The sequence below is a fragment of the Convolutriloba macropyga genome, chromosome 8 (assembly GCF_964194025.1).
Source record: "Convolutriloba macropyga chromosome 8, txConMacr16.3, whole genome shotgun sequence".
Lineage (NCBI taxonomy): Eukaryota > Metazoa > Xenacoelomorpha > Acoela > Convolutidae > Convolutriloba > Convolutriloba macropyga.
In genome coordinates this window covers 65743542-65768896 of record NC_134475.1, presented here as the reverse complement: position 1 = coordinate 65768896, position 25355 = coordinate 65743542, and the positions used below count along the sequence as shown (strand labels likewise).

The window sequence follows — 25355 nt, the reverse complement described above, 5'->3', positions numbered from 1 at the left end:
CCCTCTTGCTTGTCATTGTTCATTTTTGCGATTGTTGACATTGGCAGTTCAAAAAAACTCTGTGGATCAAAGGTTTCTTTGAAACACAGAACAGAATGGAATTACTTGGATGCCATTAAAAAATGTGTCCGAGGGTGAAAAAGATGGAAACAGCGATAAACATATGAGCAAAACAAGTTCAAGTCGATGTGAAAATTTTTTCCAAGAGGAAGAGAGTAGAATACTTAGGAGTGCACATAACAAGGGACCTAGAATTCTATTTCATTGAAGAAAAGCTAACAAAATCAAACAAAATGTTCTACATGCTCAAGATGAATTATGCACACCTTGTATAAGCAGTCACTGAACGAGGCCTCAATAAGTTTCTAATTTTACCCGCTCCTCATTACAGTTTTTGCTGTGTCGCTACAACACAATCAAACACGCAGATGCTTGAACGCTTTCAACATAAAACCGTTATGTGGATAACTGTTAACAAAGTGGTATCTAATACGATTGTTAATCAAGCCGTATCCTTCCAATGTTCTTGTCCTTAAAACATTTTCTTCAAGTTGTATATCATATAGACAAACAAGAGATTCTCTTACCTGAACATACACTCGAGGAGGGTCGGAAAACATCTTTAAAGTTTTGAAAAGACAAACAGTAAAAACATGAACTGACTTTTCTACCGAACGACAGGTTTAGTAAATGGAATATCAATATACGTTAGCACAACGAATTTAACAAGTCTAAAAACTGAATGTTAATATTTATGTGAAAACGTTTCAATGAAGGATTAGATGAACATGATCTCTGCATGCGGCAACTTTTCTGTGACTGTCTTTTGTGCAAAAGCACAAGCATAAGATATTAAATGGAGACGACTGGGACTTACTTATCCCTGCAGGTAACTGCAAAACCTGAAAACAGCAGAAACAGCAAAAGCGATACTAGGTTGTTTACGAGAGGGCTCTTAGACAAATCCTACGACGTGAAGTTTGCAAGATTTCACCCAATCTACTTAAAAAAATTTATTCTTTCAAGGGGAAAAAGGAACTCGGGAATATCGAGCTTGCTGGGTAAAGTGCAACTGCCATTGTTTGAGTAAAAATCACATCCTGAGGAAAATTCTCTTAAAGTTACGTTTGCTAGAGAAACTAACTACAGCTAATAGGGCACCGAAGACGAATGAAGCAGAAAAAAAGACAGAAGGCCGAAAATAAAATCATGAATTGAAAGCAGGTAGAGTGAACAAAAACAATCTATTAGGTAAAGTATGTTTTTACCGCTTGAATAGCATAAGCTGAGAGGAAAATATTCCAAGAGCTAAAAAATGGAACTCAAAAAGAACTTATGTCTGCCCCTACAGTCATTAGACTTTCATAGAGGATGTCGACAATGCATTTCTACTCGCCCGTATTTTGTCGGTATATGAGCCATGCTGATAAATTCAGGTCAGCTGGTTTTACAGGTGGTCGCAACTTCACACGATACATGCACGGTTAAGGGTCATTTAACTCTTACTTTCTATCGGGCAGCCAAAGCCATTCAAATGCAAACATCGGAGCTATGACCCACATCACAGTCAAGTTTAGCCCGATGGAACGTCGGTTACTAGTTCCATCACTATCATAGTGCTACTTGGTTGTTTTAGCTATTCCGAGTTGTTTATGCCGACTTTCGGTGGTACATACGAGCCTACTAAGTAGCTTATTCAACTAAGTGGTTCACTAAATAGCTTTCTCCTGTAGCCCTTTGTCCTTACACCGATCCGAAGATCTTCAGGGCGGACTAATGATGCAGGGGTTCTGTCTGGATCCCTTGCTTATTTGAACTTCACTTTGGCACTCGCTTGGACATTCAGAGCTCTGGGCAGAAACCATATTGCGTCAACACCGTTTCACCAGTCGGCACAATGCTGTTTCAAAATAAACAGTCGGATTCCCTTTGTTTAGGAGCCTATACTACTCTTTTAGAAACGGAAAAGGAGCACCAATGCATCACTGATGAGATACAATTTTGATCTGAATACATTTGAATTTTGAGATGAAATTGCCTTTACGGATGAATGGGAACAGAAAAAATTCTCTTCAAAGAGTCCATGTGCAGATTTGTTTGCAGTATTCCAAACTCTACATTGTCTGGAATGTGTAATAAACTCGTATGAGACTGTGATACCTATTTATATCAATTGGCACTAGATTATTATTTTTATTATCTCCTATACTATTCCTATACTATTACTTCATGATATTTGATGAGATATTTGCTGAGATGAGATATTTGCTGTCATTTATGAAGAAGAAACCAATTTGTCAAAATTAAATTAAATCTGATCTTTAAAACAAACGTTTTCGAACTTTACGTTTATCGTCAAGTTGAAACTGTTTCACAAATTGTTTAAGGGTAAAACGAATATATATTTAATTTAGTCTGAGACCACAATGTAAACAATTCAAGGAATTATCCTGAGAAAAATAAATCAAAAATGTTCATTCACACAATATTTAGCTTATTTTCAATTCATGTTTACAGTTGTTATCTATTTCTTTAAAACATTCCGTTTCCAAAACTTTCGATTTTTAGATTTCTAGGGCAATTCCAAAATTGCTCTAACCCTGATTATGATTCTTCTGGAGGTCTTGCAAATTTCGTTTTGTCATGCATGAAATAACTTTTTGCCCTATTGTTTTCCAACACCAAACCACGAATTGAACTGATATTTTTGGCGTGCGTTCCTGCGCCCTATATTTAATTTGATTAATTTAATTTTTTTGATGTACATAGGTTCGATGGTAATGAGTTTCTCTATTGTGCGAGAGGCGTTCAGATTTTTCCAGTCAATGTCTTTCGCGGAGCAACTACATTCAACAAAATGTTGACCCACTTGTGAATCCTGCTTTTAATGTTTTGATATCCTAGTGGTAACATGCCGGCTTGTTTGCCCCAGAGATTGATCCGCATTCATTATATTTATCTCATATACCACCTGGGATTTCAGGTCTCTATCGAATTATGTTTTTAGGATGGGGAAGCATAAACTTAACTTATCTGAACTCGCGTATTGAATGTCACTTGCAAGTCGCATCTTTCATAAATTCCCGCTATCTTTAAATAATAATATATATAAAATGTTGACACCCGATTTATAAATACAATTCATTTTCATTTAGTGACCTCAAGTCAAATTTTTCACGAAACGGTTAAATTAGTATACTTAAGTTTGAGCCGCAAAACCGTATTTGAGAACAAAACATGAGAGATTGGCTTAGCTAATACTGAAGATAATAATTTTAGTTAATTTTTGATACACTACAAAACTATTAGATATCACAGAGACATAACAAAAGCTGCAACTTCATCGCCAGTCTACTTGATGGCTTATGTGATGTTGTAGAAATCAAACCATGTGTTCAAACTTTGCTACGCAATTCAAAGCACAACAACCCAGGATGATGCTCGAATTGACATCACAGCATGATGTATACGGAAATTTTAAGAGATTTTTTTTTGTTAAAATCCATCAAACTATGTGCAAAAACATGAGCAAAAATTAGCTCAAAAACTTTAAAAATCAAGAGCAGACACAAATTTCAAGATAAGAAGCAAAAAATGTTGGAAAAATAAGTTTCAAACACCTAATCGGTCCCTGCTAGGATGAGGGTGACTTTTATGACAAGATTAAAACTTAGCTAAGAACTGAGCTTAGCGTCGCCCTGCTGCAAAGCCCACATAACCTGCATACGTGGATCTCGCTCTTTCTGTCGTTTACCTTTGAAGCATCGATAGGAACCATTGTTAAGGAGGCAGAACCACTACTATCAGAGATGTATACTGCAATGGAACATGCAAGTCGCCAAGATTTGATTTTAGTGATATTGTTGCTGGTTTAAGCGCTATTTACACACTGAAAAAGGCTGTGCAATAGATCTCTCAAAAATTTGTTTAGTTTTTCTCCGAAGGCGTTTCGTTTGGTAAAAAGATCATATCGAAAGGTAGTCCATTCCCTTCCTGAGGGGCTGCAAAACTGATTGGTTTTTATGATTATGGTCTTCATAGCTGGTTTGAAAGTTTTCGATGTATTGAAGTCCTGTCACTTTGTAATTTTTGCAAAACAAACAAGTTAAGATATTCTGCAACCCTCAGCGGGTGGTGAGTTAGACAATGACCCATTCGAAAAATCTTGAAAAGTGTGCGTTTTGGAACAGGTGTCTAGTGCGCAATTGTTGCTCATTTAATACAAAAAACCATGAAAGGCTGTCATTTTATACAAAAAACCAAAAACTTTACATTATTCACAAACTTAAATTCCATTGGAGCTTGAATATCGCAAATTACAGAGTTCTTCCCACCATCATTCGTAAAACCTTTTTTGGTTTTAAGTTGTAGTTTTGCAATATTAAACCACCTTTGCGGAATGCCGAATACAGAATCAAAAACTACTTCACCTTGTTGTCGTAGACAAAGCAAACAACCGTATCGTAACTATAGAATCAATATTCCACGTTTAGCCTCTCACAAATAAGCTCTATTGGTAGCAGAAAACAAGTAAAAAGAAGAATGCTGAACACAGAATTTGCGGAACACCCGTTTCCTCTAATTGAGTTGTTGAAAAAGTTTCATCATTAAAATTTTTTGCAAATTATCACTGATGTAGCTCCTGATAAAATTCAAAGCACTGTGTCCAATGCCTGGACTGTTTTCAAGAATAGATAGTAGTATTTCATGATCAATTGCATCAAATGCGGCTGATAAAAAAGGTCAAAGTTAAACGTGTTTTTTCTTAATTCTACGTTTAGCAAAACATCAATAGGTAGTTGCAGGAAAGCTGATACAGAAAAGAGCTTTTCCAAAGCACATTGAAATTTACATAGAAAATTGTTATCTTCAAGTTAATTTCTCAGTTGCTGTATCACAGCTCTTTTCTATGATTTTGAAGAAAGGATTAGATTCTATACGGGATAAAAACTCGCTCAATCTTGACAACAAAGATTAAACTTTTTGATGTAAAGTTTTACAATCGCTCTTTTTAGAGCTTGTCGAAAAACTCTGTTCTATGAAGAAAAACTTAAAAAATTCAATAGCACGGACAACTAAGGATTGTGAAACCATTAAGAAACGCGTCAGGATTCCATCAAACGCAGACGTACTGCTAGATGATTCTGAAAAAATTTTTTGAATTCGTTAAGAGTCAATTGCCCACAACAAATCAAACTTCTTTTTAAGCGTTGCTTTTTATGAGACCTAGGTGACCAAATTGATACAACACTATGGTTAAGTTTTGCTATGAAGACAAGGTTGAAGTTGGAAGCTAGAGGTTGTTTGCTTTCATATCATGGCAACGCACCTTCTTCTTTGCTCAATCGAGAAATAAATAAAGCAAAATTCTGGCGGCTAGAATGATTTTTCATTGCGTTTTTTTGCTATATGTAGCACGCTTTTGAAGATTTTAAAGAAACCTCTGGATATAAGTATTTGTGTTTATTTCGAAGATGGGTTTTTAGTCTTTTCAGTTTTCAAAAAGCAAGTTATGAGGTTAATAAGTTTAAGTGCAACAAGTGTTAAAGTTTGTTTCCGTTGGTGCTAGGTACATGTTTCAACCACTCTCATTTTCTGCGGATGATTTTCCTTCAAACAATATTTAAGAGCTTCTAAATTAACTTCAGGGTTAAAATTTTTCCATTTTCTTAAAAAAATATTTTGCGTAGGTTCAATTACGGAAAAACTATTCGACTCGAAACAAATTATTAAACCTTACTTTGTGTGTAAGGAAATTGTTTTAACCTCAATTAACATTTTATTGGAAAATATGACATGATCAAGAAGCACTGCTTTTTATTGACCGTCTACGTGTTGAGTTTCACTGTCTACGTGTTGAACTAAGCTGAAGTCTTCCTTATATAGTATTCATAGAGTTGAGGCATCATTGGTTGTCTTCAAAGAGATTTTCAGATCGCATAGCAGAGGAGTTTTCTCATAAAGCAATAATTTCTCATCCAAAAAATTGGTGAAGATCTGAATAACTGATTTGACATTTCCTACGGGACCTCCATAGATCGCGATGATTATTACAAATAGGTTTTGAAGGAAAATGATATTTTTGTATCACGCAGATTAACCAGATGCGGACAACTCTCACGCTAAATGCTTCCATGCAGTAAACAAATAGTGTAATTCTCGGAAACTTCTTTTTTCCACCGGAATCTAAAATCCTCGACAGTTGGGGCTACTCAAAACAGTGTCCGGTCTCTGAATACACGATAAATAAAAACACAAGCGATTTAATTAGTTTATCACGACAAATATGCTAGTTTAACCTTTTCTAACATCAAGCCCTATTTAGCTATTTTATATATCGTTCAGGTTAATTTTGTTACTTTCTTACGTTATTTGAAATTTTTTGAAGTAGAACATTGCACATGCCCCATGGCTCCTCAAAAGTAAATTATCTTTTGATGACTCAGATTTTATCTGGTTATTATGAATTTTAGGTTAGAGTTCTCTGGACAAGATGTACGGTGCGCATGGCTCTCAGGAAGAGCAGAACTAATTTTTCAGTACAATGATTTCAGCAAAACTTTTGACAAAGTGTCACACAGTCTGTTTATATCGAAAATCCAAGACTGGAATTGGAGAAAACCTTCTGAAGTGACTGCCGGGAAATCAACTTTTGATGGTTTTGATTCGGGAACTCACTGTCAAAAGCAGTTCTGATGACCAATAGATCGACAAAGTGCGGTGAAGAAGATCCTTGGGCCCGGAGGCGAATAGAGACAACAACTCGGACGTTTTTCAAGAGAGCGACTGGTGTCTGCGGAGTTTCTCTGCAGTTGTGGATACTGAAAATCGTGTCGAAAAGTCGGTGCCAAATAAACTAAACAATAAGTTTACTAAACAATAATAAACTAATAATAATAAAATAAACTAAACAATAATAAACTAAACAACACACGAGGGTCCAACGCAAGAACTTTCTCGATGTCCTCATTGCCCAAGACTGTGTTATATAATTGATGGGGTTCTCAGGCTTCCAAGCAGCAGTCAAAAGTTGCTACTCCTCAACCTCACCAAATTTCTTCTCAATTTTATTTACCGCATCAAGGTAAAACACAAGAAGGAACCCATTGGAATAGCACACAGTATTGCCCCACTTTCCTTGATGGCGCAACAGTCGGCTAAGTACCATTCGACCAATCGCCAATCTTTGTAAATCCCTAGATAAAATAGCGGCACGTGGGAAAACTTTTGAATGTACGTTAAACAGCTGGAATGCCAACTCATACAGCCCGAACCGAGGTTTTTACCGAAAAATAATGGGGAAAAGAGTTTCAAGAATGTTAAAATAAAAGAAATCCCCCCTATTTCTCCGCTTAATTAAGGGTGGAAGAGTGAAATTAAAAGAGTGGAATTTAAAAAAATAAGAGTGGAAACACTCCGCGGCCCAAAAACTGTGGAGTCATATTATTATTACCCAGAATATTACCCAGAAAGCAAAAATATTACCCAGAAAGCAACGTACCCCATAGGCCTTCTGTCAAAAACATCAAAAAAAACTTTATTTCTTTCCAGGTTGATTCAAAAATGAACTAAAACACTGATGATTATAGGAAACAAATTTAACTAGCTCCACAACGGCCACAATTGGAAACCAAAATCGTATGTAGCAATCAACATAAGATGGTGGTCTGCATTCTATCATCCCAAATGATTGCGAGAAAATATTATTCGTCCAGATTAGTGAGAACAGTCTGAACTTCAAAACAATCGCAATATTGAACAGGCCGAAAACAAACTACTTAATGTTTGAAGTAAAATCTAAAAACATTAATTTCATTCTACATAAAAAACGGGAGCAATTACTGACAGACATTTAAGATCGAGAAAAACTTTCTCCAGCGTGAGGGGGAGGTTTATGCATATGCTGAATCAAAATACATCTCTCAAAGCGTTAAAATTTTGCTTTGGCAAAGCAAAGTTTTCAATGAGCCCATGAGTCTGTTAATGGCCTGTCAACGGAACCATTATTCGTTAGCAGAACTATTTATATAAAAATGATGACAAAAATCAGATTTGCATTTCTTCAGGCAAAAATTCGTAGATGTGAAATTTTGTGTCGCTACAATTCTGGTTGAGTTGAGTTCGGAGACACTGACAGTTTTCTGTCAGTTAATGTCATCTTCTGTCAATATTTGTGCGAAAGAAAAGAATGACAAGCAGTTCCTGGTAGAGTGACAGGGGAAATATTTCCGGTTTGAGCATACTGTCTTTCAGCACTTTTCATGCTGAAAACTGACCCAGTGCGTTTTCTTCTAATGTGGTCAGATCTAGTGTGGTCAGATCACTTTTGCTGGGAAGTCAGAGAGAGCAACCGTAGCTGACTGCTGGGACAAGGCAGCTTTTGAAGGCATTCATCTTGGTGCCGAAATTTGTATTTGAAATATTTCTGTGAAGAAGGTACAGCTTTCAAGATCTTAAACGCTCTTTGTTTAGCATGCGGTCACCGGGCACAAGTCTGCGACACCGTCAAGCTCAGATCTTTCTATTCATGTGATATTTTTAGCGTATTTCCCCATATGTTGATGTCATAGTAGCCTAAAATCTTCAACTCAGTATCCTAAGAACGCCATCGAGACTTGTCAGCAATGTGATTTTGTGACAAGAAGAAAACATACGCAAAACGTGGGCAAGAAAGCATTTTTCAATAAATCGTAAAGTCAGGCCAGAAAAGAAAACTATTAGTTAAAACCCTTAAACAACTAAACAGGCACTGAGAGCAACCAAATGAAAATATTTAGATTTGTATAGGTTTCATAGCCTTATTTATGTAACAAAGTTTGGAAGATATTATAAATCAATATCAAGGGCCAAATGAAACAAACCAAGGCTGGAGATTTGTGGAAGAGCAAATCAGCGCTGAATCAGTAAAAGTACAATCTGTTTTTTTAGGCCAGTACTCGGCTCAAATCAAAGTTTACGCTGACTACTCTCAACTTTTTGAGACTAATATACTGTTTGAAATATAATATATTCAACTTACTCCCAACAACAAGGTTAGCTTGAAAAGCAATTCGGATTTCCATTTGGATAATTGCAGCAATTAAGTTCCTTAGCAAGTCATTCGTATCCTTTCAGCTATTTGGGCTTTGTGGTAACTACCTAGAACCTAACTTAACAAAAGACTGCTTGTAAACTGAAATAATATTATCCAGCTGTAAGCAACATAGCTATAAGATAATGCTGCTCAGAAGCAACTTCGGTGCATGAGTATTGCTCAAACTATAAAGTATACTTAGACCGGGGAAAAACTAAGACCTCAATGCTATCATAATAAAAGAAAAACTGCGCATAAAAAATCTTCAAATTTTACAAAGATGCAAATTTTTAGAGCTGAATTATTTTTTTTCTCGAATGTACTTGTTCAGCAATGAAATGGTCCGAGACTCGGGCCCGTTTAAATCAATGCTAAAAGAAAAAGAAAGATCTTTGTACATTAATTATTTATGGTTGCGACGTGGATTTTTTAGAGATCTGCTCATTTAAGCTATGAGATTCTCTCCCTATTTGTTCCTATTTCCCTTATTGTATATAGCTCTGATCGTGATCGGCCATTAGGAGTAACATGGCAATTTGAACACTGACTTGCTCAAAATTTGACCATTTTGAAAAGGTAATGCCGACCAGAATTAACTTCGGTGCATGAGTAATGATGAAACTATAAGGCATATTTAGATTAGGCAAAATCTAAGACCTCAAAGTTATCATAATGAAGGAACAACTTCTCATAAAACATCTTCAAATTTAACGGAGATGCAATTTTTCAGAAATGAATGATTTTTTTTCTCCAAATGTACTTGTTCAGCACTGCAATGGTCCGAGACTCGGGTCCGTGTAGATCGCTGCTAAAAACGAAAGAACTTTGTACGTCAATTATTTATGGTTACGACCCGGTTTTTTAGAGAACTGCTCATTTAAGCTGTGAGATTCTCTCCCCACTTTTCCCATTTTTTGTATACAGTTTTTATTGTGATCTGCGATTAATAACATGTCAATATGAACACTGCTTTTTTTCACGTTTTGATCATTTTTAAACAATTTCTGTTAAATAGTGCCCAAATGTGATATCACTTTCAAAATTTGAGGGTTTAAGACCTTGAGTAGAAATTGAGTATTTTCGGATTTCCATTTGGATACTTGCAGCATTTAATTTCCGTATCAAGTCGTATCCACTCAGCTTTTTGGGTTTTGTGGTAACTACCCAGAACCTAGCTTAACAATAGACTGCGTGTATACTGCAACAGTATCATCCATCTGTAAGCAAAATAGTTATAAGATAGTGCTGCTCAGAAGTATTTTCGGCGCATCAGTAATGCTCAAGCTATCAAGCATATTTAGACCGGGAAAAATCTAAGACCTCAGTTTTATCATAGTGAAAAAAACTGCACCTATAAAAGTTTTTAAATTTTACGGAGATGCATTTTTTTAGAACTGAATCTTCAAATTTTATGGAGATGCAATTTGTCAGAAAATGAATTATTTTTTTTATCCAAATGTACTTGTTCAGCACTGCAATGGTCAGAGCACTGCTAATCTTTTATTGGCTCCAAAACTAATTAATTAAAATTTTGAAATTTCTTTTGCTTTTTGATTTTTTTGTTGTTTTGTTACTGAGTGTTAATACTGACATGTCTCTTTGAAGCTCTAAGGACTTCTAAATAATCTAATATTTGTTCTTTTATAGTTAAGGCAACAAAAATTTTGCAACAGTTTTTTATTCTGTTGTTTTCTCACATTATGAGCAATAAAAAGTCTCCTTGATGAAATAGTCAGAGAAAAGTTAAAAGAAGCTGTCTTTTGGCTTTAGTTCACTGCACATCGTTTTTATGAGTGGACAATCAATACATTAAATATTGTATAAATGAATTCTGAGTTTTGACCGTTTATGTTTTTATTATGTAGTGATGCAACTCATTTTCATTTATTTAGATCTGCACAAGTCAAAAAAGAAACAAAACTAACTATAAACTTCCTTTTATTTGATAGATGATCTTAGATAAAAAATGTCGGAAAACAATTTCGTCAATTTTGGTGAATTATTGAGTTTCTGTCTATTGGGTTTTCATAACTATTTTTTTGGATAAATTTGTTAACAATTGAAGTCATCAATTATTCTTAATGCTCACATGGCGAATGTTTCTATTATTTTTTTTCAAAAAAGAAACATATTAGACGAAAAAATTCTCCATCGTGATATTTTGTCAAATTGTGAATTTTTCTCATGATCAAGAGGTTTTAACTCTTTCATACTAAATCTATTTTGCTTGTTTAGAATAAATTCAGTCTTGGAAATTACCCATGAGCTTGTGTTTTCTTCATTTCTTTTTTATTGTTTCCAATTTTTTTTTACGGATTAGCACTTTTTTCCCAGAAATTCTACTGTTTTTTTTTTCGAATAAGTGAGTTCTTGAGACTGCATAAATGTTTTGTCAGTGCATGCGCCCGATAAATTCTAAAGGCAATCCGATAGTCTTCTGATAGTCTAGTTTGTTTGAAATTCTGTTGAATTTGCGTTCTCAATTTGATTTACAATTGAAAGTAAATTTCATTATTTGATCTCTGCACTGTCAAATCTAATAAACTGCGTTGAGCCATTAGAGTAAACCAAAATCATTTAAAAATCAAGCAAAACGAAAAAAGAGGAGAATGCTATTTGACGTACTTTGCAGTTTGATATTTAGTTTGAAACAAGAAAAAGCGTTAGGTTTTGGATATCAATTTTTTTTTGGTAAAGTTAGTTGCTCATTTGATTTAAGTGTTTCTTTTACATATATAAAAAATGCATTCGATGTAACTTTTTCCCTTTAGTCTAGCACTCATTCTGGCGAAATATAATTTTTGGAAAAAAAGATCTACCAGGTTCTTAGCCTTTTCTCATATAATTGAGAACCTATCACAATTGTGACCCTGACTCCATTTAGTTTTTTTTAAAACTTAGGAAAGTTTTTTGAGTTTTATCTATATCTTGGTTTTTCTTTCATATTGTTTTTTGGTTAAACTTGAATGTAGTTTTAGTTGAACTTTTACTTAATCTGGACTGCTGTATAGTCCAATTTTTTCAGAAGAGTCTTTTGTTGAACTTCTGAATATGTCCGTTTGAAGCCGAACAGTTTCATTTTTTGCTTCAAAAAGGTAATGATTTCTGGGAAAAAATTAGCCCTTCAAAATTTGTTTGACCCATAAACTTACTTCACTTCCAAGATAAAATAGCTGTTGCATAGTCCAACCTCTGAACTCGTTTTAAATAGTTTTATTTTTGGAATTTCAATTGAGTTAAGACTAAAACATTTAGTTGAATTTATTAATTAGATGTTTTACATATTTTTGTTTAGACGAATTGCTGACTAATTTGGTGAATGAATCGTTTGATAAGTATCAGGGGCATAAATGACTTAACTCAGACGTGACTTACTTGCTGTGATCGGTTTTGCTGGGTAGCCAGAGAGTCTTACCGTAGCTGACTGCTAAGACATCGTAGCTTTCGAAAGCCTTCTTTTTGGTGCCGAATTTCGTATTTGAAAAATTTATCTGAAGAAGGCAGAGCTTTCAAGGTCTTAAATGCTCTTTGTATAGCATGCGATGACCGGGCACGAGTCTGCGACACCGTCAAACTCAAGTCGTTCAATTCATTTCATATTGTTAGTGTTTTTCCCGATATGATGATGTCACGGTAGCCTAATATCTTCAACTGATTTTCCCAAAAACGCCAACGACACTTGTGAGCAATGTGTTTTTGTGACAGAAAAAAACATACACAAATGTGGGCGAATTTTTTTAAAAAACTTGTAAAGTGATGTCAGAAAACAATTAGTTAAAAACTTTAAACAACTAAATAAATCAAATTCTGTTTCCCTAGATTGAGAGCAAAAAATATACACTGCTTTTTAAAAGACATCTCGCCAATACATTCTAATAGTTATTCATGGTAAAAATCCATAATTAAATGGCTAAAAATGGCCTTGCTGTGCGTCTGTTGAAAACATGTAGTTGGTTAAATTTTGCAATTTCAAATGTTGTGAAATGTGCATTTTGAAAAAAAAACTTAAACCTTGATAACTCCTAGAAAAATCTACTACTTTTGGTTTGTTATTCTACACTTGGCAGGTTTTCTGTTGCAACCGTTCGCAAACCTTTACAAATGCCACATTGATCGGCCAAAAGTGAGCGAACAAAAAGTCTGGCAAAAAGTCTGGCATATAGTTCCCGCTCATGCCACTACGAGAGTGTCAAATCAACAAGAGAACCAAAGGATTGTCATCTAAAAGTTCCCTAGGGATAAATTCTTTAAATATCTGCAACGATCCAGGCACGGAGAGCAAAACCCATGAAAAATTTTAGATTTGTATAAGTTGCACAGGCTTATATACTTAACAAAGTTGTAAATATTGTTGGAAAATATTGTAAATCAATATCTAGGGTTAACTGAAGCAACCCAAAGTGGGAGATTAGTGGCAGAGCAATTCAACGCTGAATCAGTAAGAGTACATACACTTTTTCTTTTCTAGCACGCCAGTACTTGGCTCAAATCAAATTTTATACAAACCAGTCTTAATTTTTGAGTCTAATATACTGCATGAAAAATAATACTTTCAACTTACTCCCACCAACAAGGTTCACTTTATATGTAATTGGGATTTCGACTTGGATACTTGCAGCGTTTAATTTGCAGCATTTAAGTTGTATCCACTTAGCTATTTGGGCTTTGTGGTAACTAGCTTAACAATAAACTGCGTGTAATAGATTGCAATAGTAATATCCAGCTGTAAACAATATTGGCATTAGATAATTAACTGCTCAGAGTTAACTTCCGCGCATAAGTAATGCTCATACTACACAGCATATTTAGACTGAGCAAAATCTAAGACCTCAATATTATCATAATGAAGGAAAAACGGCACATAAAAAAACTTCAAATTTGACGGAGATTCAATATTTCAGAAAAATAGTTTTTTTTGTCAAAATGTTTTATTTCAGAACTGAAATGGTATGAGATTCGGGTCCGTGTAGGTCGCTGCTAGAAACTAAGTTGCAGAGGGTTTAAATGACTGGACACTCAATGTTTCAAATAACGTATAAATGAATTCTGGATTTTGACCATTTATATTTTTCATTGTGTTAACCTTCAATTTCATTTTCAAGGTCTACTTAACCTAGTAATGAGACACATCTAAATCTATACTTCCTTTTCAATTGATTGCCAATCTTAAATATGCAAAAAATTGCAGGTTAAATTATTTTAATTTACTCAACTTTTGAATTTTTCTTGGGTTCACCACACAATTATATTTTTGTATAAAGTTAGTTGCCAACATTTGGACTTATCAAATATTCTCATTGCTAAGGATACAAACTTTTAACAACGGAAAGTTGTTTTAAAAAATAAAATAAGATTATAAGAATAAAATTGGTCCTCACTTTATTTTGTAAAATTGTAAATTATTTTCAGAGAGTTGTAGCTGGTTTAGACTCAATTCTCTCTGCTTGTATGTGATAGTTTCATTTTGTGAAATTACCGTACCGTGAGGTTGAATTTTATTTGGTTTTCAATTATTAAATCCAATTTGTTAATGAAACTGTAGTTCCTTTCAGAAATTTTTTTGTTTTCCTTTTTTTCGATTATGTGAGTTCAAGAGACTTAATAAATGTTTTGCTAGCAAAAACGCTCGATAAGTTCAGAAGGCAATCCCGATATACTTCTCTAATTTTTCGGCTTCTGCTTATCGAGCTGGGTTTAGTTTTTTGAATTTGCGTTCTCAATTTGATGTCTATATCAATTCTAATAAACTACGTTGAGCTGTTAGTATCTAGTCATAATTATTTAAAAATCATGAAACCACGAATAAGAGAAAAACGGTACTTGACGCTTTCTACTGTTTGGTATTTAAATTGAAAACAATGTAAACTTTAGTTTCTGGATATCACATTTTGTTGTCTGGTAACGTTAGGGGTTCACTTGATTTTATTGTTCTTTTCAATCAAATAAGCTTTTGAAGTAAATTTCGTTCTTTTTATTTTAGTACTCATCTTGGCAAAATATATTTTCTGGAAAAACTTTGAACCTACTGTTTTTAACCATCTTTTTAAATACATTTCATAGCTTATCACAGTTGTGATGCTGACGCCATCTAGTTCGTAAAAATTTCGTATGGCTTCGAGTTCTGTCTATATCTTTGTGTCTTCTTTCATATGGGTTTTTGGTTGAATTTGGTCTGATTTTAAGTTGGATCTATCAATTAATATGATTGCTTATTATTTCATTTGTTTGAAGAAGCCTTTGTTGAAACTTCTGATTATGTCAGTTTGACACCGAACAGCTTTGATTGTGCTTCAAAAAAAGTAACAGATTTTGGAAAAAATTAGCTCTTCAATATTTTTTTGCCAACTCATGAAGCAATCTAACTAGCAAGATGGCATAGCTGTTTCATATTCCAACTTTGAACTTCTGCTAAATTGGTACATTCTTGGAATTTAAAGTGAGATTGCAGTTTAGTTTTTCAAAACATACTGCTAAAAGTTTTCTGTTTTTCACATATTTTTGTTTTTATGAATTGATAATCAATTTGGAAGAACAATAGTAGTCCCAGCGGCAAATATGACCTATTTTAGTCCTGATTTTTTTCCTGAATTAAAACAAGGGCGTATATTTGAATTTGACATAATTTCCCAATCGCAAGTTAGAAAAAAATTGCTGAGGTCGCCTTTATTGTTCCGATCCCACTTGTGGGGGAGGAACTAAATGCTCAAATTTGTTCAGACAACTTTGGCCGATCAATATATTCCTCTGAAAGAAATGTGAGTGGTATCATTAAAAAGCTCATCCAGCGTAGAATTCAAAACTAAAAAGATTTTTTTTAATTTCGATTTTTCGAGGAGTTATCGAGGATTGAAGTTTTGTGTGAACACGGGATATTTGGCATGATTTTGTTCACCTTCAGTTTAATTTTTTGTCAAAGTAAGATCTTTTTCATAAAAATGTGAATCCAAAATTACATTTCAGGCCACAAAAAGAATCAATTTTGAGTTCCTAACAGACGAAAGGCAAAGGAAAGACCAGTTCTGATCTTATAGGGAAATGTACTATCAAAAAATCGAATTCTATTTGAGAGCTTTTCTTAAGAAAATTTTCTTATGTTTTTTCGTTTTCTTAATTCACCTACAGACTAGTCACTTTTATTACCAAGGTTACTTTAATGGCAAATTGATTTACAGTCTTTTGAGGTCCATTGAACAAAAATTTCGTTTTTAAGGAATCGCTCGTGCTTTTTTTTTTACTTCGACTCAGAGTTTTCGTAATTTTAAATTAAATTCGTATTTATTTTTTGAGGTTTCAACAACTTTTGGAGTGCTGTGGCAAAATTTTGATGACTAAATGCCATAGGTTTTGTATTGAGCATTAAGTGAACCTATCTAGAGCTTTGAGTGGACAGCTAATGGTTGTTAAGTCTTAAAAATGATTTTCCGAGAAAACGTTTTAACATTAACAGATGAGAAACTTATTTTCGTGAAATGTAAGTCAACCTCAGTAATGACATTAGTCCATTCATTGGAGCTGTGAAAAAAATTCATCTGGTTAAAGGTTTTATCTTCCAACTTTTTGTTCAATGACTTCAATGCCACAACATTTCAAAAATTTTCAAAAATCTTTTGGATATTTCCATTTTATTGGCTCCTCTTGTGATCTTAGCGCTTTATCCTGGGATTGTCAATTCCCATTGGCTTAGAAACGACATCCAGTGGATCATGGATCAAGTTTTCACAGAAAAACTTATGGTTTAAATGGCTTCGACGCTTTCTTCTCGCACAATTCATATTTTTTTTGGATAATGCCTGTGTTTGTTGTCGTTTTTTTCATAGTGAGAGACTTATTGTCAAGTTTTATTGATGACATATGGATAACCAACGTCTTTGTTGTCTCACCGAGGAACAACTTAGCGTTTTATGAGCTTCCGTTGAAAGCTATTGAGTTTAATGGCGTTGATAATACTGTTTCTCTCAAAAATTTCGTGGTTTTAATATATTTGTTCATGTTTGTTGAATGATTTGTTAGATTACAATTGCTAAGAAGCAAAATCCCATTGGAGTTAAAAAGTTTGTGGAAAATAGAAAATTTTTACACTGAAAAGCATACTTTTTAAAGTGCTCAAACACTTTTCTCGAACCTTTTTTTGAAGTTGTTGTTCTTGCCTGTTCTTTTCCCTTAGGTAGTCGTAAAATGCTGACCAGTCTCATAAGCTTCTACTTGAGGATTGAATAATTAATATCTCCCAAAGCAGTCCGTTTATGTCCAATAGTCTTAAAGTTCAGGTTATTAATCATTATAAATATTATTGAGATTTTTCCTATTTTCGCAGTTCTTGTTCTACTTTTCGTCAATTTGTATCTTATTCTCATCAATGAAAAGTCCCATAAAATTCTCTGTTTTTTAAAAAGTGACAAGTTTAATCATATTATGACATAATTGATGCTTTGTTTGGTGGACAAAATGCCTTTTCATAAAGTTATGTGAGTGGAGAGTTTGTGTTTCTTTTTCTCTTCTCTTGGCAAAATTGCGTAATAACAGATCCCAATGGTTTTCAAATGGGGTCTAATTGAACTTATGTATTCATTCAGTATAAGTTTAGCTTGATTTAGTTTGAATTCAAATTCAAATAAAAATAAAGGTTTTCAGTGGCTTCCCTAATTTGTATTTTCGCAATGTTTGTAATTTACTTTTCATAATTTTTGAGAATTTCTAAATCTTTATTCCGTTCCTATTGCTTAGTCTAAACAAAGACAGGTGTTTAAATATGAACTTTTCTTTAATATTATCAGGAATTATTTTGTTAAAAACTAATGATTTTTAATGATTTTTAAGATATCGAAATTATTTGGTTTAAAAAAACTGATGGATTTTTGAATTTTGCCTCATTATTTTTTCTTTTCGGCGACTTGTAACCTTATTAAGGAAAAAATCCCATATGCTGTCTAGTGAAGTGAAAATAAATCTGTGTAGTTAGGGTTTTGTGTGATTGGAATTTGACATTGTTGCTAGGTGCTTTTTAGATATTGATTTTTGCCGTGAAATTTTTGTTTTCGCTTTTTTGCTTTTGTTGTTTTTGTTTCTCGTGTTCTTTTAAATAACAGATCTTGTTGTAATGAGGGGTGGCGTTATTTAATTCAATTATTAGTTTGGTTGTGTAACGAATATATTTTTGTTCATCTCTTTGTCAAAAATATAAGTCAAAAGACAGTTAATTCAAAAATGTAGATGAGAGCGGGCCGGAACATCATGTGCGAACGCACATTAACGAGCCTCCTTGTTTTAATTCTGCAGTCAATTTTAAGTCTAAATTGAGAATCTTATCACCTAATCCAAAATAATTGGGGGCCAGTTCTTACATAAAAACATCAGACATAACAGTATGAGATTTAGTTTGAAAACGTTATCGATTTTTGGATCTCAAATTTTGTTTTTCTTTTGTGGTAAAAGTAGTAATTCACATCACAATTTTGTTTTGTATCAGAAATAATTTCATGTCTGTCAATTCATTTGTTTGAGTGTTTCTTTTCTTTCAGTGATATAGCGAATTTTGATTTATCTGTTGTGACGGTTTTCTTTACAGAATTCCGTCCTTTTCAAGAATCCATCATTTTTACATATCAAAATTTGACCTCTATTAGGGTGGTCTATCGCTGCTTCAATTAGCAGACAGTCAAGTCAATAATTTGGATAAGCGTGGTCTGCGCAAAGCAGAATAGATCCTCAATTCGATTAAAATCAATTCAATTCATTTCGATTCAATTCAATATGTCATATGATTTGACAATAGCTGGTTGGTTAATGATCAGGTCATAGTAAAATTTAAGGTCATTGACCCCCTCACACCCCCCCCCCCCCCACCTTCAAGTGTGTGATAGCCAAGGACCTTAACCTAGGAAACTATTCACCCAAAAATGTGTTTGAAGAATTTTTTTCCTTTGTGTTTGACTTTGTGTGCTGCCTTCTTAATTACACTAGTTGTTTGTTTCTTCGGATGATTGTTAAACAAAATGTTGGGATTGTTGTCAAATAGTTTAGGATACCCGTGAACAAATATATTTAGCAAAGGCTGCTGTGGGAATCCCATTCCCATATTCACCCCAGGCAATTGATTGGATTCAAACTGTGGCGATCCTCCAAATCCGAAACCCAAACTTTGCATTTCGGGAAAACAAATGCCATCAATACTAGCTATTTTTTGGCATATATCCAATAATTATATGCCAAGCGTCCTCATTCCCTAAAAAAGCGTTTGTTATTAAATGGTAAATGTACAAGAAATGCTCTAAATGTGTGGAAATTACAAATTATCCCTGCTAAGGGCGTGAAAAAATGCTTACAGGGAAATTTTTCAAAAGTTATCGGATTTTTGTAGTGCAAAGTGAAGAGAAATGTGTGAGAAATTCATTGTTTTAAGCAAATGATTGCTGAAAAATCAGAAACTGTAATCACACTGTTGCAAAATTTTTTGACAAACTCTACCCAGTTTAACTTATTTTGATGTTGAAAATTATTCCCTTTATCAATGACCATGCAATAGTCTCTAAAGGCCATAATGATGAGATTAATAATGCATTTTTCTTACAGATGATTTAATTAACAAATGTGCTAACTTAAACGTTATTTAAAATTTGATCAGTATATATTGCTAGTAATGATGAATTCCAGACATTGGCGTGTTGGGTGATGGAAATTGTGGACTTCCAAACGCAAATGAGCCACTCGGAGCTGGTGGGAAAAACGGACTCTGTGAAAAAGGGTCATTGATTGGCTGTTGGAAGCCGTAGCCAGACATTGGTTCGTATGGTCCAAATGGTAGTTGTGGTTGGGGTGGGGGTGGTGGCATTGGTGGTGGAACAAACATGGGCGGATTAGGTGGAGTAGGGAATGGGGGTGGATTTGACAAGGGTCTGAATGTTCTTGAGTAGGGTGACAGGCGTTGCGTATATCCAAATTGGACTTGGTGTTGCTATGCAGAGACTGGCTGATTCCCTTTAAGCTTTTTTAAGTTGTAAGGAAAAAAAAAACGAGAAAAATGTTTAAAAAAACCGGCAGTTCTAACATAATCTGTATTCCAAGCAACATCTAGTGTTCACAAGCTACCCGTGAACTTTGTTTAGTCCTTTAACAAAGTTTTACTACCCCTCCCCCTCAAAAAATTAAAATAATAATACTAATAATAATAATAATAATAAAAATAATAATAATAATAAAAATATTAATAATAATAATAATAATAATAATAATAATAATAATAATAATAATAATAATAATAATAATAATAATAATAATAATAATAATAATAATAATAATAATAATAATATTAATAATAATAATAATAATCATAATAATAACAATAAAAAAAAGATAATAATAAGAAAAATAATAATAATAATAATAATAATAATAATAAAAATAATAATAATAATAATAATAATAATAATAATAATAATAATAATAATAACATTAATAATAATAATAATAATAATAATAATAATATTAATAATACTAGTAATAATAATAATAATAATAATAATAATGAAAAATAATAATAATAATCATAATAATAATCATAATCACAATATTGATACTACTACTACTAATAATAAGAAAAAAATTGCGGTGGACGATTCCACCAGCAGTAGCCATGTTATGGAATGTACTAATATAAACTTGATTAAACTATATTATTTATACTTATACCTATCAGATCCAATTGGATGGAAACTCGATTGTTCGTGGTGAATCAAAAATAGTTGAAACCAATTGTACATGTTTGTTTGACACTTGGTTGCGTATGTTACTGTGTTAGTGCCAACTGGTACTTAGTCAAACTTGTCAAATGCGAAAGAGCTCAGCCACAGTTCTGCCTTAAGTAAGCCAAAGTTAAGCTGATAATTCGAGATTCTTTCTTGTTCCTTTGCTCGTTCGTTTATCTCAAACAACATGGAGCAGTCAACAATGGCTTGCTCTTCTTTCGGAGTAAATTCTTGTGGGACAAAGGCTACCGACCAGAACGGGACTGGGAGAAATGGCTAGCCAAGTAAAACTAGTCACAATGGTTAAGGAAAATATCCAAGTGGACAAAGTACTTTAACCAAGAACAAAGAGTGAGGATTTAGGTTACCCAACAGAACCACATTACGAACCTGCACTCTCAGATGAAACAACAACAGAAAGAAGGCAACGAGAGCAAAAAAATGTTGAAAGAACAGACTGGCAGAACACAGGCAAAGACTTCGAAGACAAAGGACCACAAGTAGACATCTCACCATAGGATGAAGCAAATAACTAGTCAAAAAGTCTAATCTAATTATCATTAGAAGCGAAAGCAACAAATATATTACACAGACAATTCCAGCACGCAGATTTGCAAAAAAAGCACAACGGACACACTGGTAGAACAACTCAAGGTAGAATTCGACAAAACAAGAAATGGAACATTCGACCGGTTTCAATTTTTCAGATGCAGACAAAAGAAAGGAGAACTACTGAAAATATTTCATTCGCAAAACACATGCAGCACTCTGTAACTGCGACCGCTTGGAAGACAACATTGTAAAAAGCATTTTTATGCAATGGGGGACTAATGAACAGATCCAAATGGACTCAATCGCCCAAGATAGATTGCCAAAAAAACACTAATTTCAACACAAGCTTGCGAAAAAGGACACGCAAATCAACAAAAAATGAGCACTATCAGCATAGGCAACAATCAGCACAGACAGCACAAGGTCCAACAAAATAAAGTATATAAAAAATCAAAATAGAGGTTCAGGACAAATCCAAGAGTGTAGAGGATGTGGAAACCAATTTTTACCAGGACATCTCAACGTATGCCTAGCAAAGAATGAAGTATGAAGAATATGCAAAAAGATTAGACACTTTGCAAAGACAAAACCAACTTGTAACAAAACCGTATCAACAAAAAAGTTAGAAACATAATTGAACAAGAAGATAACGTCCAAGAAGACCCCGAAGAAACAATAGAACCAGAAGCAACATGCTGCATAAGGGACAGAATGGAGAACTGGCAGAAAGTTAACTTCATCGAATCTACCAACTTCACGAGGGAAAGAGTAACAGAAATCAGGAAGTCAAATAGAAGCCAATTCCAGATACAAACAAAAATAAACAATAAACTAGTACATTCACTAGCAGATACAAGAATCCCAAAAAACTTCATGAACATAAAAACAGCATGCAACCTACTGCCTAATAACGAAAGTTGAGTAAAGCAAACAAAAAATTTAAAAGGAGATTTCAAATGTTTCAATAACAACAAAATCGGCATTAAAGGAACAATTCAAGTGGATGTTCGATCCAGTACTGCAATAGCAGAGAGATGCACCATAATCCTAGTCGACTTAAACACAATTACCATAATGAGGAGAGTAGAAACAGAACAAAAAGAAGAAAAACAAGTGAGAAAGCTAGCAAATTTTCAGTTGAACACTTCTTAAGCCCAGTGGTAATTACTGTAAAAACAGACCAATCCTAAAAAAGCACTCAACTGGTAGAACAACTCAAGGAAGATTTCGACAAACCAAGAAATGGAACATTCGACCGGTTTCATTTTTTCAGATGCAGACAAAAGAAAGAAGAACTACTGAAAGTATTTCATTCGCAAAAAACATTTCATTCGCAAAGGAGAACTACGAATGAAATGTTTTTTCCAAAAGAAAATGTTTTTTCCTATTTGGATCTGTTGAATAGGGGCTAATCAACAGATCCAAATAGACTCACTCGCCCAAGATAGATCGCCAAAAGAAAAACACTATATTAAGCACAAGCACGCGAAAAAGGACACGCAAATCAACAAAAAATGAGCACTATCAGCATAGGCAACAATCAGCACAGACAACACATGGTCCAACAAAATACAGTATATAAAAAATCAAAATAGAGGTTCAGGACAAATCCAAGAATGTAGAGGATGTGGAAACCAATTTTTACCAGGGCATCTCAACGTATGCTTAGCAAAGAATGAAGTATGCAGAATATGCAAAAAGATTAGACACTTTGCAAAGCTTTGCAAATCGGAAATGCCACCGAGCTCCAACTACAATACGGAACAATTAACATAATGAGGAGAGTAGAGAACAAAAAGTAGAAAAACAAGTGAGAAAGCTAGCAAAATGTTCAGTTGAACACTTCATAAGCCCAGTGGTAATTACTGTCAAATTAGACCAATCCAAAAAAGCACTCGTCTCAAAGATACTAAGCGATGTTATACAAACGAATAAATAGCAATTGAAGAATATTCAGCACCTAATGATGCAAATGAATGATGCAAGATAGCAAAAAAAAGATCAGAGCTAAAAATAATGGAAAGAACAATATTTTTCAGTAAACATGATTTAAAATTTTCTTAAAGTCAACCCCCCTTCACCCTGAGACACAAAACATTGTAAGTTCAAAATAATTGGTGGCAACGCCACAGACACTTCTAGATACCTAAACGGATTCTATGGCCTAACGGACTTACCAGCAACATTCCAAAAATGATGGATAAAACACTAGAAGGACTTAATTCAATAAACTCACTCTTAGACGACATCATAATAATAACAAAAAGAACTTTAGAAGAATGCAAATACGAAATAGATAAAACATTACAAAGATTACGCGGAGAAAACTGGGCCATAAGTCAACATAAAAGCGAATTCGGCCTAACAGAAAAAAATCTCTTTAAAATATCAACTCAGAAGGAATGACCCTTACGAAAGAAAAAAGTACGCAACTATTCATTTGGAGAATCTCAAAACATTGAAACAACTAAGATCGTTCATTGGTAGCATTCATCACTTGATCAAATTTAAATCACACTTAGCAGCACTATCCGCACCCTTACTATCATTAATAACGTCAAATACATCAAAAAAGCCAGATTGGAAAGAAAATCTATCGCATTGAACAAAATTAAAGACGCCATAAAAAACGCTGTAAAAAAACAACCCTTCAATATAAATAACGAAACAAGATTTTAGTGCGATGCAAACAAAGAAGGTCAAGGAGCATGCGTAGAGCAAAATTACGACAGCGTATAGCACCCAATAGCATACGCAAGTAGATTTCCAAACAGAAACGAAAAAAGATATAGCCTCATTGAAACAGAATTACTTACAGTAGTGTGGTCTCTGGAACATTTCAAATACATCCTCTATAGATCCCATTTCACTCTGCAAACGGATCTCCAAGCATTATTTTAAGCACTGAAAAACGATATAGGTTACAAACTATATCGAAGTTGATTGACACGATGGATAGAACGATTACTAGCATTTGACTTCCAAGATGAGCTTACAGCTTAGCTTGTAGCGATATGGGAATTTCTCATCACTTGAGTAGAAATCCAAAGTCACAACCAACTGGTGAGACCATCGAAAATACACACCACACATAGAAAATTAACCAGTCAGCAAGTTCGGAAAACAAACACAGGCAATGACGTAAACCTCCAATCCAAGCGAACAAAAAAACGCACTTTTTGCTGTTCGCACAGTGATAAACAGTGGCACTCTATTCTCGCGCACAAATTTCAAAACAAACATTTACAAAAAACAATTATCTATATAAAATCAAATTCAAATTCCACTTAAGAAGAATTATAAAACAAAAATTACATATTATATTCAGAAAAAGACCACACTTAGAAACTTCATCAGTACCAATCAAAAGAAGATTTAGAGGCCCCAATAAATTTAAAATTGACTTAGATCAACCAACTGGAGAACAACAACAACAACGAACAAGTACAATCGCCACACTAACGCAAAAAATTAACAATCATGGCCGAGGACGTTTACCAATAGAAAGCAAACAACATCACAATCCCTTTATAAACATCGATTAAGATATTTCCCCCGAATATCTCCAAAATTTTTAATAATTTTTGGCGATGGTTGAATTGCCGAGGCCGCAAACGCAGACCCTCAAAGTAAAAATTTATTCAACGCTATTGAAGACAAAAATTGGAGAAAAATTCAAACAATTTCAGCCGGTTTTGGAATTCATTTAAAAAAGATTTGTGCACGACTCCGTCGGGCTGTGTATTATATGATTGCAAAATATTTATACCAACTTAATTACGAAAATTGATTATGAACTTCGTACGCTGCAATCAACCCGGCCAATCAGGGATGATACATCTCGCGAACTTCATATGGTTCTCCCCGATCCAGCAAGAAATCATCACATTCACACAGAATTTTCCACCCTCTATCTAAATAGGTAACATTTTACAGTCAATCTTTCAAAACAGTGTAACATCACAGCTACCAGTACTAAACGAACCAAA

General features: G+C 34.0%; 1 protein-coding gene across 1 annotated transcript in view; it reads right to left on the bottom strand.

Annotated features, from left to right (window-relative positions):
* Positions 1–18959: 18959 nt before the first annotated feature.
* The window catches only part of LOC142345141 (uncharacterized), a 32263-nt gene continuing 25867 nt past the window's right edge, over positions 18960–25355 (bottom strand). Inside the window, exons 4-5 of the mRNA XM_075397229.1 lie at positions 19726–20020; positions 18960–19209 (exon numbers count right to left, since the gene is read on the bottom strand). Coding sequence (XP_075253344.1) covers positions 18960–19209; positions 19726–20020 — 545 coding nt within the window. The remainder of the gene's footprint in view (positions 19210–19725; positions 20021–25355) is intronic.